The sequence below is a fragment of the Podarcis pityusensis genome (genome assembly GCF_964106645.2).
Source record: "Podarcis pityusensis genome assembly, chromosome: 10".
NCBI lineage: Eukaryota > Metazoa > Chordata > Lepidosauria > Squamata > Lacertidae > Podarcis > Podarcis pityusensis.
Window position 1 is genome coordinate 22,495,324 of NC_138035.1, and position 18,416 is coordinate 22,513,739.

Here is an 18,416-nt window from a genome sequence, read left to right on the forward strand (position 1 = left end):
CACAATAATAGAGCTATTCATCCATTACAAGCATCCCTGGAAGTGTTAACTTTACTCCCTCTGCTGGCCATGAATGAAAACATCTCGTCCCTGTATAGAATATTCTACTTGCTTTTCATCAACATCAAGGGGCGAACTGGACACTACGGTGGGGAAATGGCCCTAAGTGGTAGAATGCAACCTCCTATAGAAGAGCGTGGAAGCAATTTGAAGGGTAGGGTATGAGGGGGATACTGAACCTTACACACACACACACACACACACACACACACACACATACAAACACACACACCTAAAAAATATTCTCAGTCCTTGGTTGTGGGTATGCATGTCGGTGTGTGATGCCCGCAAGAATTTCTCCAGTTTGCTGATACACCCCCAGAACCCCTAGAAGTTGCTGGTCCCTGCTTTGGAATACTGATTGCCAGATAGGGTGGCTTTGTGTCCTATCCTACAGGGGGCAGTCCTCTTTTTGTAGGGACTCCATTTTTAAAGGCAGCCCAGTCCAGGTCCAGCTTAAAAAGAAAGAACCTTAAGAAGGGAGAACAGGAGCCTTGAGGTTGCCCATCAACACTTAACCCCTGGACAGGGTTAAGGGGCCAACCCAGCTGCCCTGCCACTGTCTCGTCTGCTATGCTGAGATGCCCTGCACTTACTCTATAGAGATGTAACACATGTATACATATAAATGAGCACCTGCGAGTTTTATGCAAATCAGAGTCCACTTTTCTGGTGATACCATTCCTTTTCGTTGGGTAAATGAGTGGCCGTCCATTTGTTAGCTGCCCTGACTCACAGAATCATAGAACTGTAGTGTTGGGAGGGACCCCCGAGACTCACCTAGTCCAACCCCCCTGCAATGCAGGAATTTCAGCTAAAGCATCCGTGACAGATGGCCATCCAACCTCTGCCTTAAAAATCTCCAAGGAAGGAGAGTCCACAACCTCCCGAGGGAGGCTGCTCATTATTCAGAATAGTGGTTTGCACAACCGACTAAGAAAGATAACAACACAATGAAATTCAAAACAGTGTCCCTAAATTGCACATTTATTTGCAATTCAATTAAAATTGTTTAGCCTAAACAATTCAACAAAATTGGTGGAGATGATACCAGCTTTTTCAAAGGTCATTTACACCCTGCCCCCCCCCCTGTCTCTTCACTTGCCTTGTAGCACTGCCCCCAGGTAATCGCACTGCCCCTCACCCACCCCCTGGGTTCTAAACTATGTGAGCATGGTTGCAGCTCAGGCTTCAAACCGTTGAAAATTGGCTTGGCTCTCTGCTCTAGGAAAAAAAGAATCTGGCTGGCACTATCAATGTGCAATTATGGGCGAAAGGAGGCCTTTAAATATGCATTTATTCAGAGGGCGACAAGTGTTGCTGCCTCACAATACAGAGCATGAATTATGCACACGTTTTATCATGCCATAAAGTATCTCCAGGCCTTGAAGATGTCACCAAGCATTATTCCATTCAACAAACACGGAGACCAAGTCATTATTTTCTTGACTTTTCCCTAAGATGAGCATTTGCAGCAAGAAATAGAAGTGCTTTAGTGCTCTTTGATTGGGTAAGTGGATTTGCTATACACAGACACACACACACACACAGTCCACAGAAAACCTTGTGTGACTGACAAAAGTGCAGACCTCAGGCTTCTACCCATCTAACAAACTGGCAAAATACAACGTTGGCAACACGGCGCATTTCTCTGGGCTGGCTAGATCATCAATAGACCTCCATTCTTCTAGCAGGGAGAAGCCGGGAGGATGAAAGAGGTAACTTGCTTTTCTATGCATTTTTAAACCTTTGTGCTCTTTGCTGAAGCTGCCAGTGTAAACCCCCCCCCCAAACCCCCCTGTCAATTAGGTAAACCTTGCACAACCGGCATTGTTAAGAAACAGACTCTCTCCTTCAGAAATGTTGGGACACTGGCAACAAATGTTGGACTGAAAGAATAAGTTCTGTTCACTGTAATTTACAACAAGCCAATGCCCTAGAGCTGCTGCTTATTTATTTTTTAAAAAAACATTTAAGCATTGCATAGCTCTGGAAAAGTGCTCTCACAGTTACCTACTTGGCTGGTAGCTCTAGCACAGCTTTCCCTTCTCATTTTTCCCAATCAGTCTACAAAAGCCACCCTAAACTGCAGTAATTTCATTTCAACACAGCACTGCAGAGGAGACTTTAAAACTGCAATGAAAGCATACATGGTGGCTACAAGATGTGGCTCTCATAGTCCCCATAAATATTTCCACTTCATATGTGAGCATGTACTAAACTGGAAGTCGCCAACCTTTTTGGACCAGTGGGCACGTTTTGAATTTTGAGAGTGCGCTGCAGGCACCATCCATAAAATGGCTGTCATGGGGAGTGAGGAATAACACAAAATAAGAGACAACCACCCGCAACCATCAGACATCAGCTATGTCTTGCTGGTCCTGATTGTGGAAATCACACAATACTGATCACACACAAATAGTAATGCCGCTACTAATAGCAACAGGGAGCATTCCTCAGTACCAGGGAAAATATACAAGGTGGCCACAGAACATTCGTTTCACATAAATTGCTTAGAAGGTACCTGCCTTTCTTACTCCATAACTTCATTTCTATGAGAGCTAGAATCATAGAATTGCAGTGTTGGAAGGGACCCTGAGGATAATCGAGTTCAACCCCCTGACATGCAGGAATAGGCAGCCGTCCCATTCAGGATTCAAACCTGCAACCTTGGTGTTATCAGCATCATGCTGTAACCAACTGAGCTATCCAGGCTGAGATACTTGCTCCTTCTTTTTAAACGAAAGCTCAGAGTCTTGGGAAGCTGTCCGTGGCCCCAGTGAATGCCTTTTTGGGAGCCACAATGCTCGTGGGCACCAAGTTGGTGACCCCAGTTTGCTTAAGGTAGGTGACACAGATTAAACTAATCAAATCTTAAACTAACCAAAACTAAACTAGAGGGGTCAGTTTATCAGTTCTGGGGTTGTAGTGCAGTGTCTTAAAACATTATCATTTAAATCTGAGGTCAAAATTCGAATTCCACAGTATGTCACATTCTTGTTCCAGTTATTCCCTTTCAATAGTGAGCATTCTTAATATAGGCTGGATCTAGATGTATCAAAGAAGCGTCTCAGTTAAATGTGTTGCAAACTTTGCATGAGAAATTGGGTTGACAAAAATGGAACTCCACAGCGCCGCCTGGTGTCACGGTGTTAGAATGCATAAACAATGCACATAAAGCATTTTTTCTTTGCCAATGTAGCTGAGTCCAAAGCTTTAAACTTTATTTTAAAGCTTTACTTTAAAAGTTGCTATTTTTAAAATTAACTGATACTTTTAGTGAAAATGTTTGCAAATGAATACAACTCGTAACATTCATAGGCATACCTTGAACTGATAAAAGGCAGAGACACTTTGTGGGACTACAATTTATAACCTCTTGATATAAGCCATTGTTTTGAGACAGTGCCTCAAATAACATTTCTATTCTTAGAAATAGCAATGTCTTAAAGCCATCACACTACAGTTGCAGACCTGATAAATGGAGCATTTCCTTTATTTCTGTAGTCTTCATTCAACAAGGATAGATGAAAGAAAGTCTCTCCCCGCCCCAACTCCTCTCCCTCTCTCTTGTTAGATGAACAGTAGCAAGCCAGAAAGTGTTTAAAATGGGGGGGGGGGGCAGGACAAAAAGGGAGGGCTTACAATGGCGCAATCCCATACATGCATATGCAGAAGTAAGCCTCACTTAGTTCAATGGAGCTTACTACCAAGTAAGCGAGTATAAGATTGCAGCCCAGATAGAGCATAGTTATACCACATCTTCCCCCAAGTGGAATGTTTTATTTGTTTTGTTAATTTTTGCTCAGCCTTTTTACACACAGAACACAAAGTGGCTTACATAAAACCAGAATAATTCAAGCAAAGTAAATATAGTACCTTACATCTAAAAAAGAAATGAAAATGCAGGAAGAATTTGTGCATATGTTTATTCTATTTTTTTAAAAATGAATTTTTTTCTGTGCATTCAAATGAATGGGGAACGATGCTGGGCATTGTTGAAGGTGCCAAGAGCAATCCCTGGCATCTCCAGATAGGGCTGGTAAAGACATCCTGGAGAGCTGCTACCAGTCAGTACAGACAGTACTGGATAGATGAGCCAACCTGCAAAGTAGAGATGGGGGCCAGTTCAACATTATGTTGCTTAGGTGTACACCTAGCAATTTAATGTGTGAATGGCACATATGTATCAATACAGATGAGTACCATCTGAGTACCAGGATTGGCTGTTGCTTCCTGTAAACCTGTGCAGAGGGTTACAGAGCCTACAGAACATGTGAAAAGGTCCTCATTGTGAAGCTGTAGAGTGACAGTTTTGTTGTCTAACTCAAGGATGGGGAACCAGTGGTGCTCGATTTGTTGTTGGACTACAACTCCCATCGTCCCTCACTGTGCTTCCTGGGGCTGATGGGAGTTGGAGTCCAACACCAGTACCTGGAGGGCCACAGGTTTATTTTCTTAGCCCTGGTCCAAGAAAAGCTGTGAGCAACCAGAGCGCCAGACTCGCTGGCTTCTCCAGTGTATTCTGTAAGACAACCATTTAAAGAAGAAGAAAACTAACCCAATGACAAGTTGATGCCACTTTTGGAAGCGATGAAAAGGGAGAAAATAGTTGTCAAGCTGAAAGAAAGATGGGGGTTGGGGAGGGATTACAGGAGCAGGAAGATGAAGGAGATGTGTGAGTGGAGAGAGTACGATTTTGGCTGGCTATCCCATGCACTTCATTAAAACACTGTTATGCTGGCAAGGGGAGAAGAGCAATTGAGTAATGGCACATTTAAAAGCAAACGCAGAGTGAAAGGCTAATCAAGGCTTCGTATGCAAATGCTTTCACTCCTAATTGCAAGAACTGCTGGCCCGCTCAGAATGCATTTGACTAGAGACTGAGATTCCTCCTTTCTCCTTTGTCTGAAGGGCTTCTTGACCCTCTTTGGTTCTAATAGAATACTTAGAAGTGAGAAATGCAAAAAAAATAAGCAGCCTTAATGTTTTTAGATGCAGAGAAAGCATTTGATAATGTCTCCTGTTTAAGGTTTTGGAATATATGAGCTGTGGAGAAACATTCTGTGGAGAATGTTATTTTTGTTTCAATCATTGCAAATCTTGGACAAAATGGACTGAGCGGGCCAGCAGTTTCAAGAAGTGGCAGAGAGACATTTCTAGATTTGTTTGGCAGGGCAAGAAGCCCAGAATAAAATATAAAATATTAACTGATGAAAAGGAAGGAGGTGGATTTGCCCTGCCAGACCTTAAACTTTATTATGAATCAGCGACTTTTTTGCTGGTTGAAAGAATGGCTGCTTCTTGAAAACACTGACATTTTGGACCTAGAAGGTTTTAATAATGTATTTGGATGGCATGCATATCTGTGGTATGATAAGGTCAAAGCACATAAAGCATTTAAAAACTATATTGTCAGGAAAGCACTGTTTAATGTTTGGATAAGATACAAGGATTTATTGGAAAATAAAACCCCAACGTGGCTGTCACCGATGGAAGCGAAAGCTCTGAAAAAGCTCAATATAGAGGCCAAATGGCCGAAATATTGGGAAATTTTGGAACAAGATGGAGATAGACTGAAATTACAGAGTTTTGAAAAATTAAAAAACAAAGTGCGAGACTGGCTTCATTATTATCAGATTATGGAGGCATATAATTTGGACAAGAAAATTGGCTTCCAGGTGGAAAAATCAAAATTGGAAACAGAACTGTTAGAACTCAAAACTAAGAATTTGTCAAGAATGTATAACTTGCTGTTGAAATGGAATACTCAGGATGAAACGGTGAAATCTGCTATGATTAAATGGGCACAAGATGTTGGACATAACATAATGATGGCTGACTGGGAACAGTTATGGACCACAGGTATGAAGTTTACGGCATGTAATGCCTTAAGAGAGAATATTATGAAAATGATATACAGGTGGTACATGCCACCAGTCAAGTTTGCAAAAATCTATCACTTGCCCGATAATAAATGTTGGAAATGTAAAGAAACTGAAGGTACATTCTTTCACCTTTGGTGGACGTGCCCAAGGATTAAGGCTTTCTGGGAGATGATCTATAATGAATTGAAAAAGGTATTTAAATATACCTTCTTGAAGAAACCAGAGGCCTTTCTCCTGGGCATAGTCGGCCAATTGGTGCCAAAGAAGGACAGAACTTTTTTTATGTATGCCACAACAGCAGCAAGAATACTCATTGCAAAGTATTGGAAGACACAAGACCTACCCACTCTGGAAGAATGGCAGATGAAGGTGATGGACTACATGGAATTAGCGGAAATGACTGGCAGAATCCGAGACCAGGAAGAAGAGTCGGTGGAAGAAGATTGGAAGAAATTTAAAGCCTATTTACAGAAATATTGTAAAATTAATGAATGTTAGAATGGTGTTGGATAGAAAGTAAGTGGTTTCTAGCTGTAATACTATAAGGGAACATGAAAAATGGATTACTAACAGGTAAAAATTTAATGTTACAATACTTTAAGATTAAAGACTTGGATAAACAAAGAGGGGAAGGATTTGCTGAACCAACAAACCAAACTGGAATACAAAAAGGGAGGCGTGAGGAGGTCCGGGAAATAAGCTAATGAAAAATAAGTAATGGAAAGATTGAGTTGTTTTTAACTATTTTTATTTTGTATTTTTCTTTTTTTATTTTTATTTTGTAATATTTTGAAAATTTCAATAAATATCTTATAAAAAAAGAGAAACTTTTATAAAAGGAGTTAAGGCAATGTATACAGAACCATCAGCAAAATTGATAGTAAATAACGTATTGACTGAGAACTGTAAGATAACTAAAGGCATTAAACAAGGTTGTCCGCTGTCACCTTTATTGTTTATATTAGTTTTAGAAATTTTGGTGCAAAGAATAAGAAGAGTTTGGATTTGATATCCCGCTTTATCACTACCCGAAGGAGTCTCAAAGCGGCTAACATTCTCCTTTCCCTTCCTCCCCCACAACAAACACTCTGTGAGGTGAGTGGGGCTGAGAGACTTCAGAGAAGTGTGACTAGTCCAAGGTCACCCAGCAGCTGCAGGTGGAGGAGCGGAGACGCCAACACAGTTCACCAGACCAAGAATGTTATTTTTGTTTCAATCAATACCGGTGATCAGCAAGACAGTTTGCTTCAACAAATGGCAAAAATATATTTATAAATATATCTGACAAGGGGAAAAAACTGAGAATACAATATTAAATACTGATAGACACGAAAGAAAGAGGAGGTTTCTCCCTACCGGATATGAGATTATATTATGAAGCATCTTGTCTGTGCTGGTTGAAGGAATGGTTGCTACTGAAGAATCCACATATTTTAGATTTGGAAGGTCATGATAATATTTTTGGTTGGCACACTTATTTGTGCTTTGGAAAGGCAAAAGTACATAAAGCCTTCGCAAACCATATAATTAGGGGGGAAATGTATAGAATATGGGATAAATATAAAAACTTATTGGAGAATAAAACACCACTTTGGCTTTCACCTTTGGAAGCCATAGTGGTGAAAAAGAAAAATATGATGGAAAGTTGCGCGACTTATAGAAATTTGCTAAGAGAGGAGAGTGGAGAACTTAAATTAAAAGAGTTTAAATTAAAAGAGTTTAAGGATTTATCTTGGGAATTATAGGATTAGAACTACCCGAACAGTATGGAAATTTATTTATGTATGTGACTACAGCTGCAAGAATGTTATTTGCCCAGAAGTGGAAGGATGAAGAGGTCCCAGCGAAAGAAGATTGGGTACAGAAACTAATGGAGTATGCAGAAAGGGCAAAACTTACTGGAAGAATAAGAAATCAAGACAACAAACGTTTTAGAAAGGAATGGAAGTAGTTTATTGAGTATTTACAAACTGTAAACAGATCAAGACATTGGCAGGATTATTATAAAAACCTGCAGTTTTAGAAATATAGATGAGATATAGATGAGAATAGACGATTAAAAAGAATAAGTGAAGGCAACTTGGAGTATGCAGGAAAGGACAAAAATGTAAGGAACCACAGAAAGAGGGGAAAGGGAGTCGAAACTGAAAATGTTAAAACTGTTAAAACTATGATTAAATAATTGATGTAATGTATATAAACAAAAAAGATAAATAAAAATTTAAGGACGAAAAAGATCGAACTGCTGGCCCACTCAGAATGCTTTTGACTGGAGACTGAGATTCCTTCTTTTTCCTTTGTCTGAAGGGCTGCCTGACCCTCCTTGGTTTTGCTGTGCTCATTCAGTGAGACTGCCGTTATATGGGGCTACTAACCATGGAGAACGCGGGTGGCGTTGTGGGTTAAACCACAGAGCATAGGGCTTGCCGATCAGAAGGTCGGCGGTTTGAATCCCTGCGACGGGGTGAGCTCCCGTTGCTCGGTCCCAGCTCCTGCCAACCTAGCAGTTCGAAAGCACGTCAAAGTGCAAGTAGATAAATAGGTACCGCTCCAGCGGGAAGGTATACAGCATTTCCATGCGCTGCTCTGGTTTGCCAGAAGTGGCTTAGTCATGCTGGCCACATGACCCACAAGCTGTACGCCGGCTCCCTCGGCCAATAAAGCGAGATGAGCACCGCAACCCCAGAGTCGGTCACGACTGGACCTGATGGACAGGGGTCTCTTTACCTTTACCTTTACTAACCATGGAAGCTATTTACAAGAGATTCCCTGTGTGACTTTGAGCTACTTGCAAGCCAGGGCACCTCCAGATGACCTGTTTATTAAGCATTCATCCTGATCTGTTTGCAGAGAAATCAAATGGCACTGACTATTTAAGGAGCATTCATCCCGATTTGTTTGTGAAGATAGCTTTCCTTATCGCAAAAGATCAGATCTTTGGGGGGAGCAGGTTTCTTGAGCAAGATCTCCCCGTCAACTACAACTGCACAACCTGAATTTGCCAGGCTGTCTCCCACGAGCGCCATATAAGAACGCAGGATCAGAATTATAACCCAAATTCCGGCATCACAGAATAAGACAAAAACTGGGAAGAGGCATTGTCTTCAAGTAGGATTGGAAACAGATTGCCATTCAACACTTTCAGATTCGCCTGACCCTGCATCATTCTTCCCAGAATTGCAGATTTTGCTATCAAGGAGGCTCAGAAAATAAGCCACAAACCATCTGCCTGTCCTGTTCAGCTTCTCTCACCGGCTCCCTTGGGCTGTGTGGCACTTCACTCACCTGTTCAGAATTCCCACACATCCCACAGGGCAGCCCTTGCTTAAACCGAGAGTTTGACACTTGTTTCTTTGTCAGCAAAGCCCCTACGGGAATTGCAGTCCGTGCAATAGGTTTGTCTTGTCTTTTTTTTCCCCCTCAATGCCTCTGACAAGGGGAAGCCTGTATGCAAGTCAGCTATCAGTTCTGACGGCTAAAGTAAATCCTAGTCAGGGCTGCGTGGCTTGACTTGTACAAACTGCAGGATGAAAGACTTGCCCCACAGAGTTGTCTGCTGAGAAGTTTGAGGGCATTGATTTGGTGTGAAAAGCCACGCAGCAAAGTGGCTAAGGATCGCCGGCCTTTGGGACCTTCCTCTTGCTAATCTTACAAATTCAACGCCATTGCAATGTCTGTAATATACCGAGGCCAAGATTTTATTTATTTCATAAAATTTACATACCTCTTTATTTGATTTTATATTTTTGAAAAGGCAAAGTGGTTTACAAACAAGGTAAAACAATTAAATTATCATTTTTTAAAAAAACATGAACAAAACCAACAACCCTGCTTTTAACAACAATTTAAAATATTTCTGAAAAACTGATGCAAAAACTTTGTGTGGCTGGAGGGCGAGAGAGAGAGAGAGAGAGAGAGAGAGAGACAGAGAGAGACAGAGACAGAGACAGAGACTTTTATGGTGAACTGATGGTCATTCATCCAGCACAGGAACGAGGACTCTACAGGACAAACTGTACCTGCCTCATTCCGTAATATATGGCTGTGTTAACATTCTCCTTCATATTGATATTGGCAACTTTCCGTCTATCTCCACTTCAGTGCTTTCACAAACTTTGCTATCATTGCTTACATCTGAACAATGCCTTTGGGTTGACAAAAAGTGGGGGGAAGGGAGATGTTCGGTTTGTAACTTTTTCAGTAAAAAAGGGGGGGAGGAAGAAACTACAATGCAATACTAGAAAAGCAACAACCTCATGTTTAATATTTTATTACTTTTTCCATATTAGAAGCAAAAGCGGGAGCGGGGGGGGGACAAGCCCTCTTCCCTGCCACCTCCAAAAAACAAGGGAGGGCGGAGGGCGGGTTGGGGAGAAGCCTCAAAATGTTGATGTTTCTGAGAGAAAGGATCATAAGAAAATTCTCCTCTTTGCCTGGCCTTTAAGGAGGATTTTAAAACCAAACCACACCGGGGTCCCTATGGTTTTCATTGTCTCAGAGATTGCCTTGAGTGTTGCTTTTTTCTTAAATTCCCTGTAAGAGTAATATATCCAAACCAAAATAAGTCCCGAAAAGAAAGGAGAAAGAGTGCCCTGAAGTCTCAGCCACACTAATTAAAATGTGGCGTTCAAGCTTTGTTGTTAAGTGCCTGGTGCAACAAGAGTTATAAATGCAGTCTAGAAACAATTAAAGTTTGCCTTACTGATTAAGATTCATATTCACTGCTCAATCAACTGAAGTTTTAATGGTTTCATCTGCGGATTAAAGCTTGCAACTATAGGGGAAGGGGCACAGCTCAGCAGTGGGGCATCTGCTTTGCATGAAGAGCATCCCAGGTTCCATCCCTGGTACCTCCAAGTAGGAAAAAGATTCCTCGAATCTGGAGAGTCGCTGTCGCTCAGTCTAGACAATGATGAGCTAGGTCCGTCAGTGGTCTAACTTGGCATAAGGCACATTCCTGTTCACAGCCTCCAATAGCAGATCCAATGATTTTGTTTATTTACATTTCTAACCCCCTTTTCTTCCATTATGCAACACAAGGCAGCATACCTGTGATTCCCTGGCGGGTTCCCATTCGGATGGTGACCAGACTCAGACCTGCTCAGCTTCAGGAGAGCAGTGGCTTCATGTGCTAATGCAGGGGTCAGCAATTTTTTTCAGCAGGGGGCCAGTCCACTGTCCCTCAGACCTTGTGGGGGGCCGGACTATATTGGGGGGGGGGATGAACGAATTCCTATGCCCCATAGGAATTCCCAAAGATATAGTAACCTAGAGATGCATTTTAAATAAAAGGGCACATTCTAGTCATGTAAAAACACATTGATTCCTGGACCATCTGCAGGCTGGATTTAGAAGGCGATTGGGCCGGATTGCCTACCCATGTACTAATGCTTTCGGGAGACATCTCGCTAGCTACTATTGGAAACAAAATGCTAGACTGGCTTTGGTTTGAAAATGGGTGTTCTTAAATTCTTGGACATGTGTTGCCTAACCAGCAATGCTCTGCTCCTGTCTGTCATACCCCCAACAGAGATCTGGGGAGCCATGAATCCCCAAAAAAACAACTATTCCATAAGCCAAGAGAGATCCTCAGCTTGCTGGGATTACCATTTAAGAACAAAGGAAGATGCCATTCCCTGAGTGGTCCTATTGGTCCACCTAGCTGAGGGTTCTTCACAGCCAGGGTTTCTGATAGAAGTCTCTCCCATCCTACTTGGAGATGCTGGGGATTAACCTAGGACCCTCTGCATGCAAAGCAGATGTTGTGCCACTGAGCTATGACCAGTGCCAGATTTAGGGTGGTGTGAGCGGTTCTGCTACGCAGGGTGCCGAACTGCAGGGGTGCAAAACTGAGAAGATCCATAATTGAGAAGATCCATTGAGGGACGCCAAATGTTGACCTCACGCAGGGAACCACATCACGAAAGATTACCAAAGTCTGTCCCTGCTATGACCTTTCCCCAAGGAGAAGGGAATGCAGTGAGCGATGGCAGAAAGAAATCTTTTGTATTTCTTGACTGCCCCCGTGACAGCACATCATCACTAAGCCTGAGAAAACACAACCCAGGGAGCACATCAGGCTGCTTCAGGCTAGCATAGTGAGGAACCAGGGAGCATCATCCCAAAGATGATCCAGGACACAGGGTTTGACCTTGGAGTACAGAGCAGGCAGCAAAAGGCTTTGCCCATCCAAGTCTGCGGCTTTGCTGGGGAAACACACAGGACTGCTGCAACCAGCCCCCATTTGCCAAGTGAAGCCATCACTGCGGCATTGGGGCAAAGCCTAGGCAGAGCTAAGTTCCAAGGCGATTCCTCTCCTGGTGGATGACAGACAGTATTTACAAGCATCGGAACTAAATGTTCTGACCCTGCTGCATCATAAAAGGCTCTCGCCTGTAACCATTCTTCCACCCTGTAATACATTTCTCAATCAGCTATTTCACTGTCATTAAACAGAAGCTTTTAATGTCCTTGGTATGATAGGTGAAGAGTGCTTGCGGCTTTGATTCTCCATTTCAAAGTAAGCTCATAAATGCTTTTATGGTTCTGGAGTGGTTAGGGATATTGATCAAACTGTAGAGCTGGTCCCCTGTCACAGAGGCACAGGTGGTAAATGGAACATGAGAGGAATTTGTGCAAAGGAGGGAAACAGGGAAGGCAGAAAGGAAAGGGAGATGGTAGGGGCAGATACTGGAGATTAAAGCCGAGAAGATCCATAAGGAAGCACTTCATATGCTGCCTGACACTCAATTAATAGATAAAATGACAGAGTAATACGATAATGTAAAGAAAACCTATAAGCCCGGCTAATAAATCACTGCCCATTGACAAATAGCATGATACTGGTACCCAGGACAACCTATTAAAATGTAATGTTTCCTCTGAAGCATGGGAATAAGAGGCGATGGAGTCAGGTTTTGGCAAGGATCAAATGCAACATAATAAACATATCACTCAGCCGTGGCCGAACAGGAGGGAATAGCGTGTGCTCTCTTGACATTGTGAAATGACATTTCAAAGACTGGAAGGAAGAAGAACTTTCTCTGCTCAGAAACTGGGCCACAGCTCATCAAGAGCTTCTCCTGTGCAAGACGCATTGAAACGAACACATTGCTACCTGTGCAGTATCAGTTATGATTTCCCATCTTATTAGCGGACCTTGGGTTCAGTCTTGCAACGGTAGGAAACCATACAAAAAGTCCCAGGATCAGCTAAAGCAGGGTGAAGAGCCTGTGGTCCTCCAGGTGTTGCTGACTCCAACTACAATCATCTCTGACCATGCTGGCGGGGATGAGGATGAAGGAAGACTGGTCCCCCCACCCTTGTGTTAAAGGGTCCAAGACAGCAGGACGAAAACAAACATGGGAATCTTGGGAATCTGCTGTTTGTTGGAACAGGCAGTCATGAGTTATTCAGGCCAATGAAGAATCTGAAGTATCTGAAGAAGTGTGCATGCAGACGAAAGCTCATACCAATAACAAACTTAGTTGGTCTCTAAGGTGCTACTGGAAGGAATTTTTTTATTTTGTTTCGACTACAGCAGACCAGCACGGCTACCTACCTGTAATCGGGCCAATGGGTGTGTCCTTGTTGTTCCATTCCCAAGACCCAAACATCTATCTTTATTTGCCCAGTATTTCAGTGAGAATGAGCTCAGAGGCAACCTCTTTTTTAATTCTAACTGCATGGGCTGTATCCAGTGCTGCCATTCCATTTGCACCAGAGATGTATGCATGCAGGGAAAAACTTAGTGCTTTTCCCCTCTTGCCTGCAGCTCCCCATGCACCCTCAAAATCTGCTCCAGAGAGGAGAGAATGAAGTCTCACTGCATGAGCAGAAAGCTCAGGTAAAGTCCTATGTCTTTTGCACCTGGTTCTGGTTTGTAGAGACACTGGGGATTTACTAAACAAACCAAATAGATCTTAGACACCTGAAGTATGCTCATCCCTGCCTTACAAGGCATTGTGTGGATTAGTGGAAATCACTTCTGAATATCCTAGGTAGACAAATGCCAAATATTATGCTCACCCAACTTTCCCCATTCAGACCAAGGGCTAGCAGTCACTTCTCATCCAATTAACCTGAGCAAAATTCATATTTATCAAGCTGAGTTTGCAATAGGACAATTAACAACAACATGCAAACAAATAAAATAGATTCTCACCTTGATCTTCTGAAGAAACCGGAGACCTGGAAGTAAACCAACAGACCCATCAGTCTTTTTTTGGTAAGATGAAAAGGAAAACAAATGAAATTCAGTGCACTTTCAGGGATTTCTGCAGCAGCACTTAGTAAAGCAGAGTTTGGCTGATGCTAAATACTTCTACGCATTATGTTAGGTTCAGCTCCTAACAATTGCTGAAATTCAGATCCCGCTTCATTCCGTCTTTGCATCAGAATGAGCCTCACGAAACATCCACCTAGTTCTGCGTCACTGTGATTTTGGAAAAAGGAGCACTTTATTATTATTATTTGAAAATATAAGGAGAAGAATGAAGGGTGTAAACAGGTACAGCTGGAGGGATAAACTGCTGTCGTCTCTCTTCCCCTGGGTCTTCGGGCTGCCCCCCAATAATGAGCCTGGTTACTGATCTCTAAGACCTGCCTTGAAATCTCTGCCTCCCCAAGGAACAAGCTATTGCCACCCATTATCTCAACCTGATGTGTGCAGTCAGTTTCTATCTTCAGCAGTCTCAAGTCAGAGAGAAAAAATAACGGGGGAAATTGCTTCTGTGGATCAGGTCAGAGGTGAATTGATAACCAAAGGTCCATCAAAATCCAGCAGTGGCTCCACTGAGATTTCCTAGCCAAGCTGAATGCAGAGTGAACGTTCTGCGGCCAGATTTTCCAACACTTTACTTTTCTCTTCAAAGTAACTGCTGGTGTGCATCACAGACATGATCAGGGAGAAGAACAGTAGCTTAGTGGAAAGGGCAGGGGCAGGGCAGTGGTAAGGGAAGTGTTGCTTAGGTGCATTGCTGGGAGTACTGGGTTGGCTCCGACAGTGTGCCCCTGTAACAAAGCTACACTGCCTTTCCCAGCTAAGCAGCATTGATTATGCTGTCAGGAGGGCAACTCTGTGGCACCTGCCCCATAATGCCAGTCATGCTCCAGGAACACATGCTTTTCCTCCTAAAGGTCTCAGGGTCAGTCCTTGGAAAATCCAGTCTAAAAGCACCAGGAAGCAGGTGATGGGAAAGACCTCTATCTGAGGTAAAAAGGTAAAGGACCCCTGGATGGTTAAGTCCAGTCAAAGGCAACTATGGGGTTGTGGCGCTCATCTCACTTTCAGGCCAAGGGAGCCGGTGTTTGTCCGCAGACAGCTTTCCAGGTCATGTGGCCAGCATGACTAAACCGCTTCTGGAGCAATGAAACACCGTGACAGAAACCAGAGTGCATGGAAACGCTGTTTACCTTCCCACCATAGCAGTACCTATTTATCTACTTGCAGTGGTGTGCTTTCAAACTGCTAGGTTGGCAGGAGCTGGGACAGAGCAACGAGAGCTCACCACCATTGTGCAGATTCGATCTGCCGACCTTCTGATTGGCAAGCCCAAGAGGCTCCGTGGTTTAGACCACAGCGTCACCTGCATCAGGTCTACCTGAGACCTGTGGTCATCAAGGTGTTGCTGGGCTACAGCTCCAATCAGCCCAACAACATTGGGAGGGGTACAGATTCCTTACCCTGTTTTCTCAATTTAATTCCCCTCCCATGAAGCTACTATTAGCTACCGTTTTCGGTGGGGAGGAATAGGTACCAAATCAGCTAGAGACTTGTTTTTGTTAAAGCCCCACCTCTACCATTCCTTTAGCTGTGTTCCCTGGGAGAAGCAAGCGAAGGGGAACGCATGTTACACAAGTGCTTATGAGAACAACTTTTCCACCAGCCCCCTACAGTTTAGTGCCCCTTGTAGCCATTCAACGGCAGAAGGGACAGCTAACCAATGGCAATTGCAATTACCGGGATCCAGAACGGAACAGCATACAATAATCCATTTTGCAGCCATAACTGAGCATTTACTTTAGCATCCTTTTTGTCTCGCTAGCATTTCTATCACAGCAAGACAGGTAGAGGTAATTAGCTCTGCATCTGAAAAGACCAAAAGACGGGGGGGGATCACCATGGCAAGTGCTGCTAAGAAAATTATAAAGTTTATACTCCTGCTATTATGGTATGCACCTGTTGGGACCAGGCCAAGGATAAGGCATAATATAGATGCAAAACTACAGGGTAGGGAGGGGGGAGAGAGAAGGTATTGACAGCTGGATCTCCAGGTGGGGGTCACTAAAATGTGAGGCTTGAGTTGAAAAATGGGAAAACTCAAACCTAAAATGGGGCAAGCGGTAAGATGGGGAATATGCAAGAGAAATGATTTTGAGGAGATATGGAAATTGTTTGTAGAATTTGTACTGTTAAAACGGAAAGTGGTCAAACGATCATGAGAGGTGCTGAAATGTTGGCAGGTTGGATAATTGCAATGGAATGGTCTCGGGGTGGGATGCATATTTTTATTCTTATTTCATTTATTATTATTACTTTGTCCAAAAAAAAAATTTAAAAAAAAATGGAGCAAGCAGGAGTCAGTAGAAAATGGTAGAAGGCTTGGCTCCTTTTATTTGTTAACCCTGACCAATCCAAAGACATGACTACCAGCTTCTTTCTAGGCTTGGATTGCCATATTTTGAAGAGAGAGAAAAGAGGACACATTTGTCAACATCTATTTTTAACTCTGGATCACTATGACCGACTCTACCCATGAAAAACAGGACATGTCCTGGAAAAAGAGGACATATGGCAACCCTATCTGAGCCCAATGCAAGGTGCTGTCAAAAGCCAAAGTCAAGCATAGGTCAGCAATAGAAAGCATGTTGTCTGTGCAGAATGGACCTGGGGCTTTGTGCCTTCTTCCTAAAGGCCCACTAACTGAAGGCCAACAGTGGCCAAGGGAGCTTAGCATTAAAGGAAAACTCTATGCCAGTCAGACTATTCCTGGTGTTTTCAGTCTGCTGGAGGCTTGTCGCTTGAGGAAGGCGGCAGTGCAGGCATGCCTTTGTATGGGAAGGAAGGGATTTGCGACCTTGTGAGCTCAGTCTATGGGATTTGAGGTTTCATGGAAATTCAACCAGCCTCCTCCAGGCACAGTCTACAGAAATTCCGGCAACCGGGTGTATTATTCATAAAGACAAAAGCCTCCAGAGAAACGTCAAGCCGATGTAAAGCAGCTATTTTTACCAATAACCCTGCAACTGAAACCCTCTGCCACCCACAGCATCTGAAAGAAAAGCCTTTAAGAATCTAAAAGGCTGAACAACAATACTTTTATAGCACTGCCATGGAGTTTTATGGCCTTTCTCTTCTTTGCCACTCGAGTAATTCATTTTACACATACCCACTAACTCCTTCTGATAAGCACTTCTGCCAGTTAGCTGGCCAAGAAAAAAAGAGGGGGCTGAATGTTGTTTCTCCTTTAAAAACAAAACACCTCTCTCTCTCTCTCTCTCTCTCTCTCTCTCTCTCTCTCTCTCTCTCTCTGGTTCCAATGAACTCACTAGTTGTTCCTCTGCAATGGATAGAACACGAAAGCTATTTTTTAAAGGTTATATACAACCAGTCCATTAAAGTGGTTTGAGAGAGGTTTCATATCTGATGGTATGCAGTTCACCCCCATTTTGTTTTCACATGCACATGTTCGCTTAAAGATGTATTTTAGGGTTTTGAAACAATAAAATCCCCCCCCCCAAAAAGCAGCAGTCCTTCTTTCAACCACCTTCAGACGTTCAAAAACAAATAGCAGCAGAGCATCTGTCTCCAGCATAGGATAGGCTAATCTGTCAATTCTGGTTTCCCTAGTTCTTTTCCAATCTAAGTCCAGTTCTTCAGGATGCATTTATTTTTTATTTTTAAAAAGGCCTCATCTGCCTCTGACAGTCCTGAGTCTTCCTAAACGGCCTCAGCCAAGTATACCCAAAGGAGCGTCTCCACCCTCATCGTTCAGCCCAGACACTGAGGTCCAGCTCCGAGGGCTTTCTGTTGGTTCCCTCCCTGTGAGAAGTGAGGTTACAGGGAACCAGGCAGAGGGCCTTCTCGGTAGTGGCGTCCACCTTGTGGAACGCCTTCCCATCAGATGTCAAGGAAATCAACAACTATCTGACTTTTAGAAGACATCTGAAGGCAGCCCTGTTTAGGGAAGTTTTTAATTTTTGATGTTTTGTCGTGTTTTTATTATGGAGCCGCCCAGAGTTGCTGAGGAAACCCAGCCAGATGGGTGGGGTATAAATATTATTATTATTCCTCTTCTCAGAGCCCTGACCCTTGCCTTGTGGGTGGCACAGAACCACACAAATTGCTAACCCCTTCCTCTAGATATTTCTCAGGCTCCCTTGCCTCCTCTACACATCCCTCGGAGTCTTGCTGGTCCCTGATGCCTGTGTAGTTCCCTCTCCCAATTCCATGTTATTCTCACAGCA

At 43.2% G+C, this 18,416-nt stretch overlaps 1 protein-coding gene across 8 annotated transcripts in view; it reads right to left on the bottom strand.

The window, feature by feature from the left end:
- The window catches only part of DGKI (diacylglycerol kinase iota), a 254,537-nt gene that overhangs the window by 15,471 nt on the left and 220,650 nt on the right, over positions 1-18,416 (bottom strand). For all 8 annotated transcript variants that reach the window (XM_081023972.1, XM_081023969.1, XM_081023975.1 and 5 more), the window contains one exon: positions 14,113-14,138. In XM_081023972.1, the coding sequence (XP_080880098.1) occupies positions 14,113-14,138 (26 nt within the window). The remainder of the gene's footprint in view (positions 1-14,112; positions 14,139-18,416) is intronic.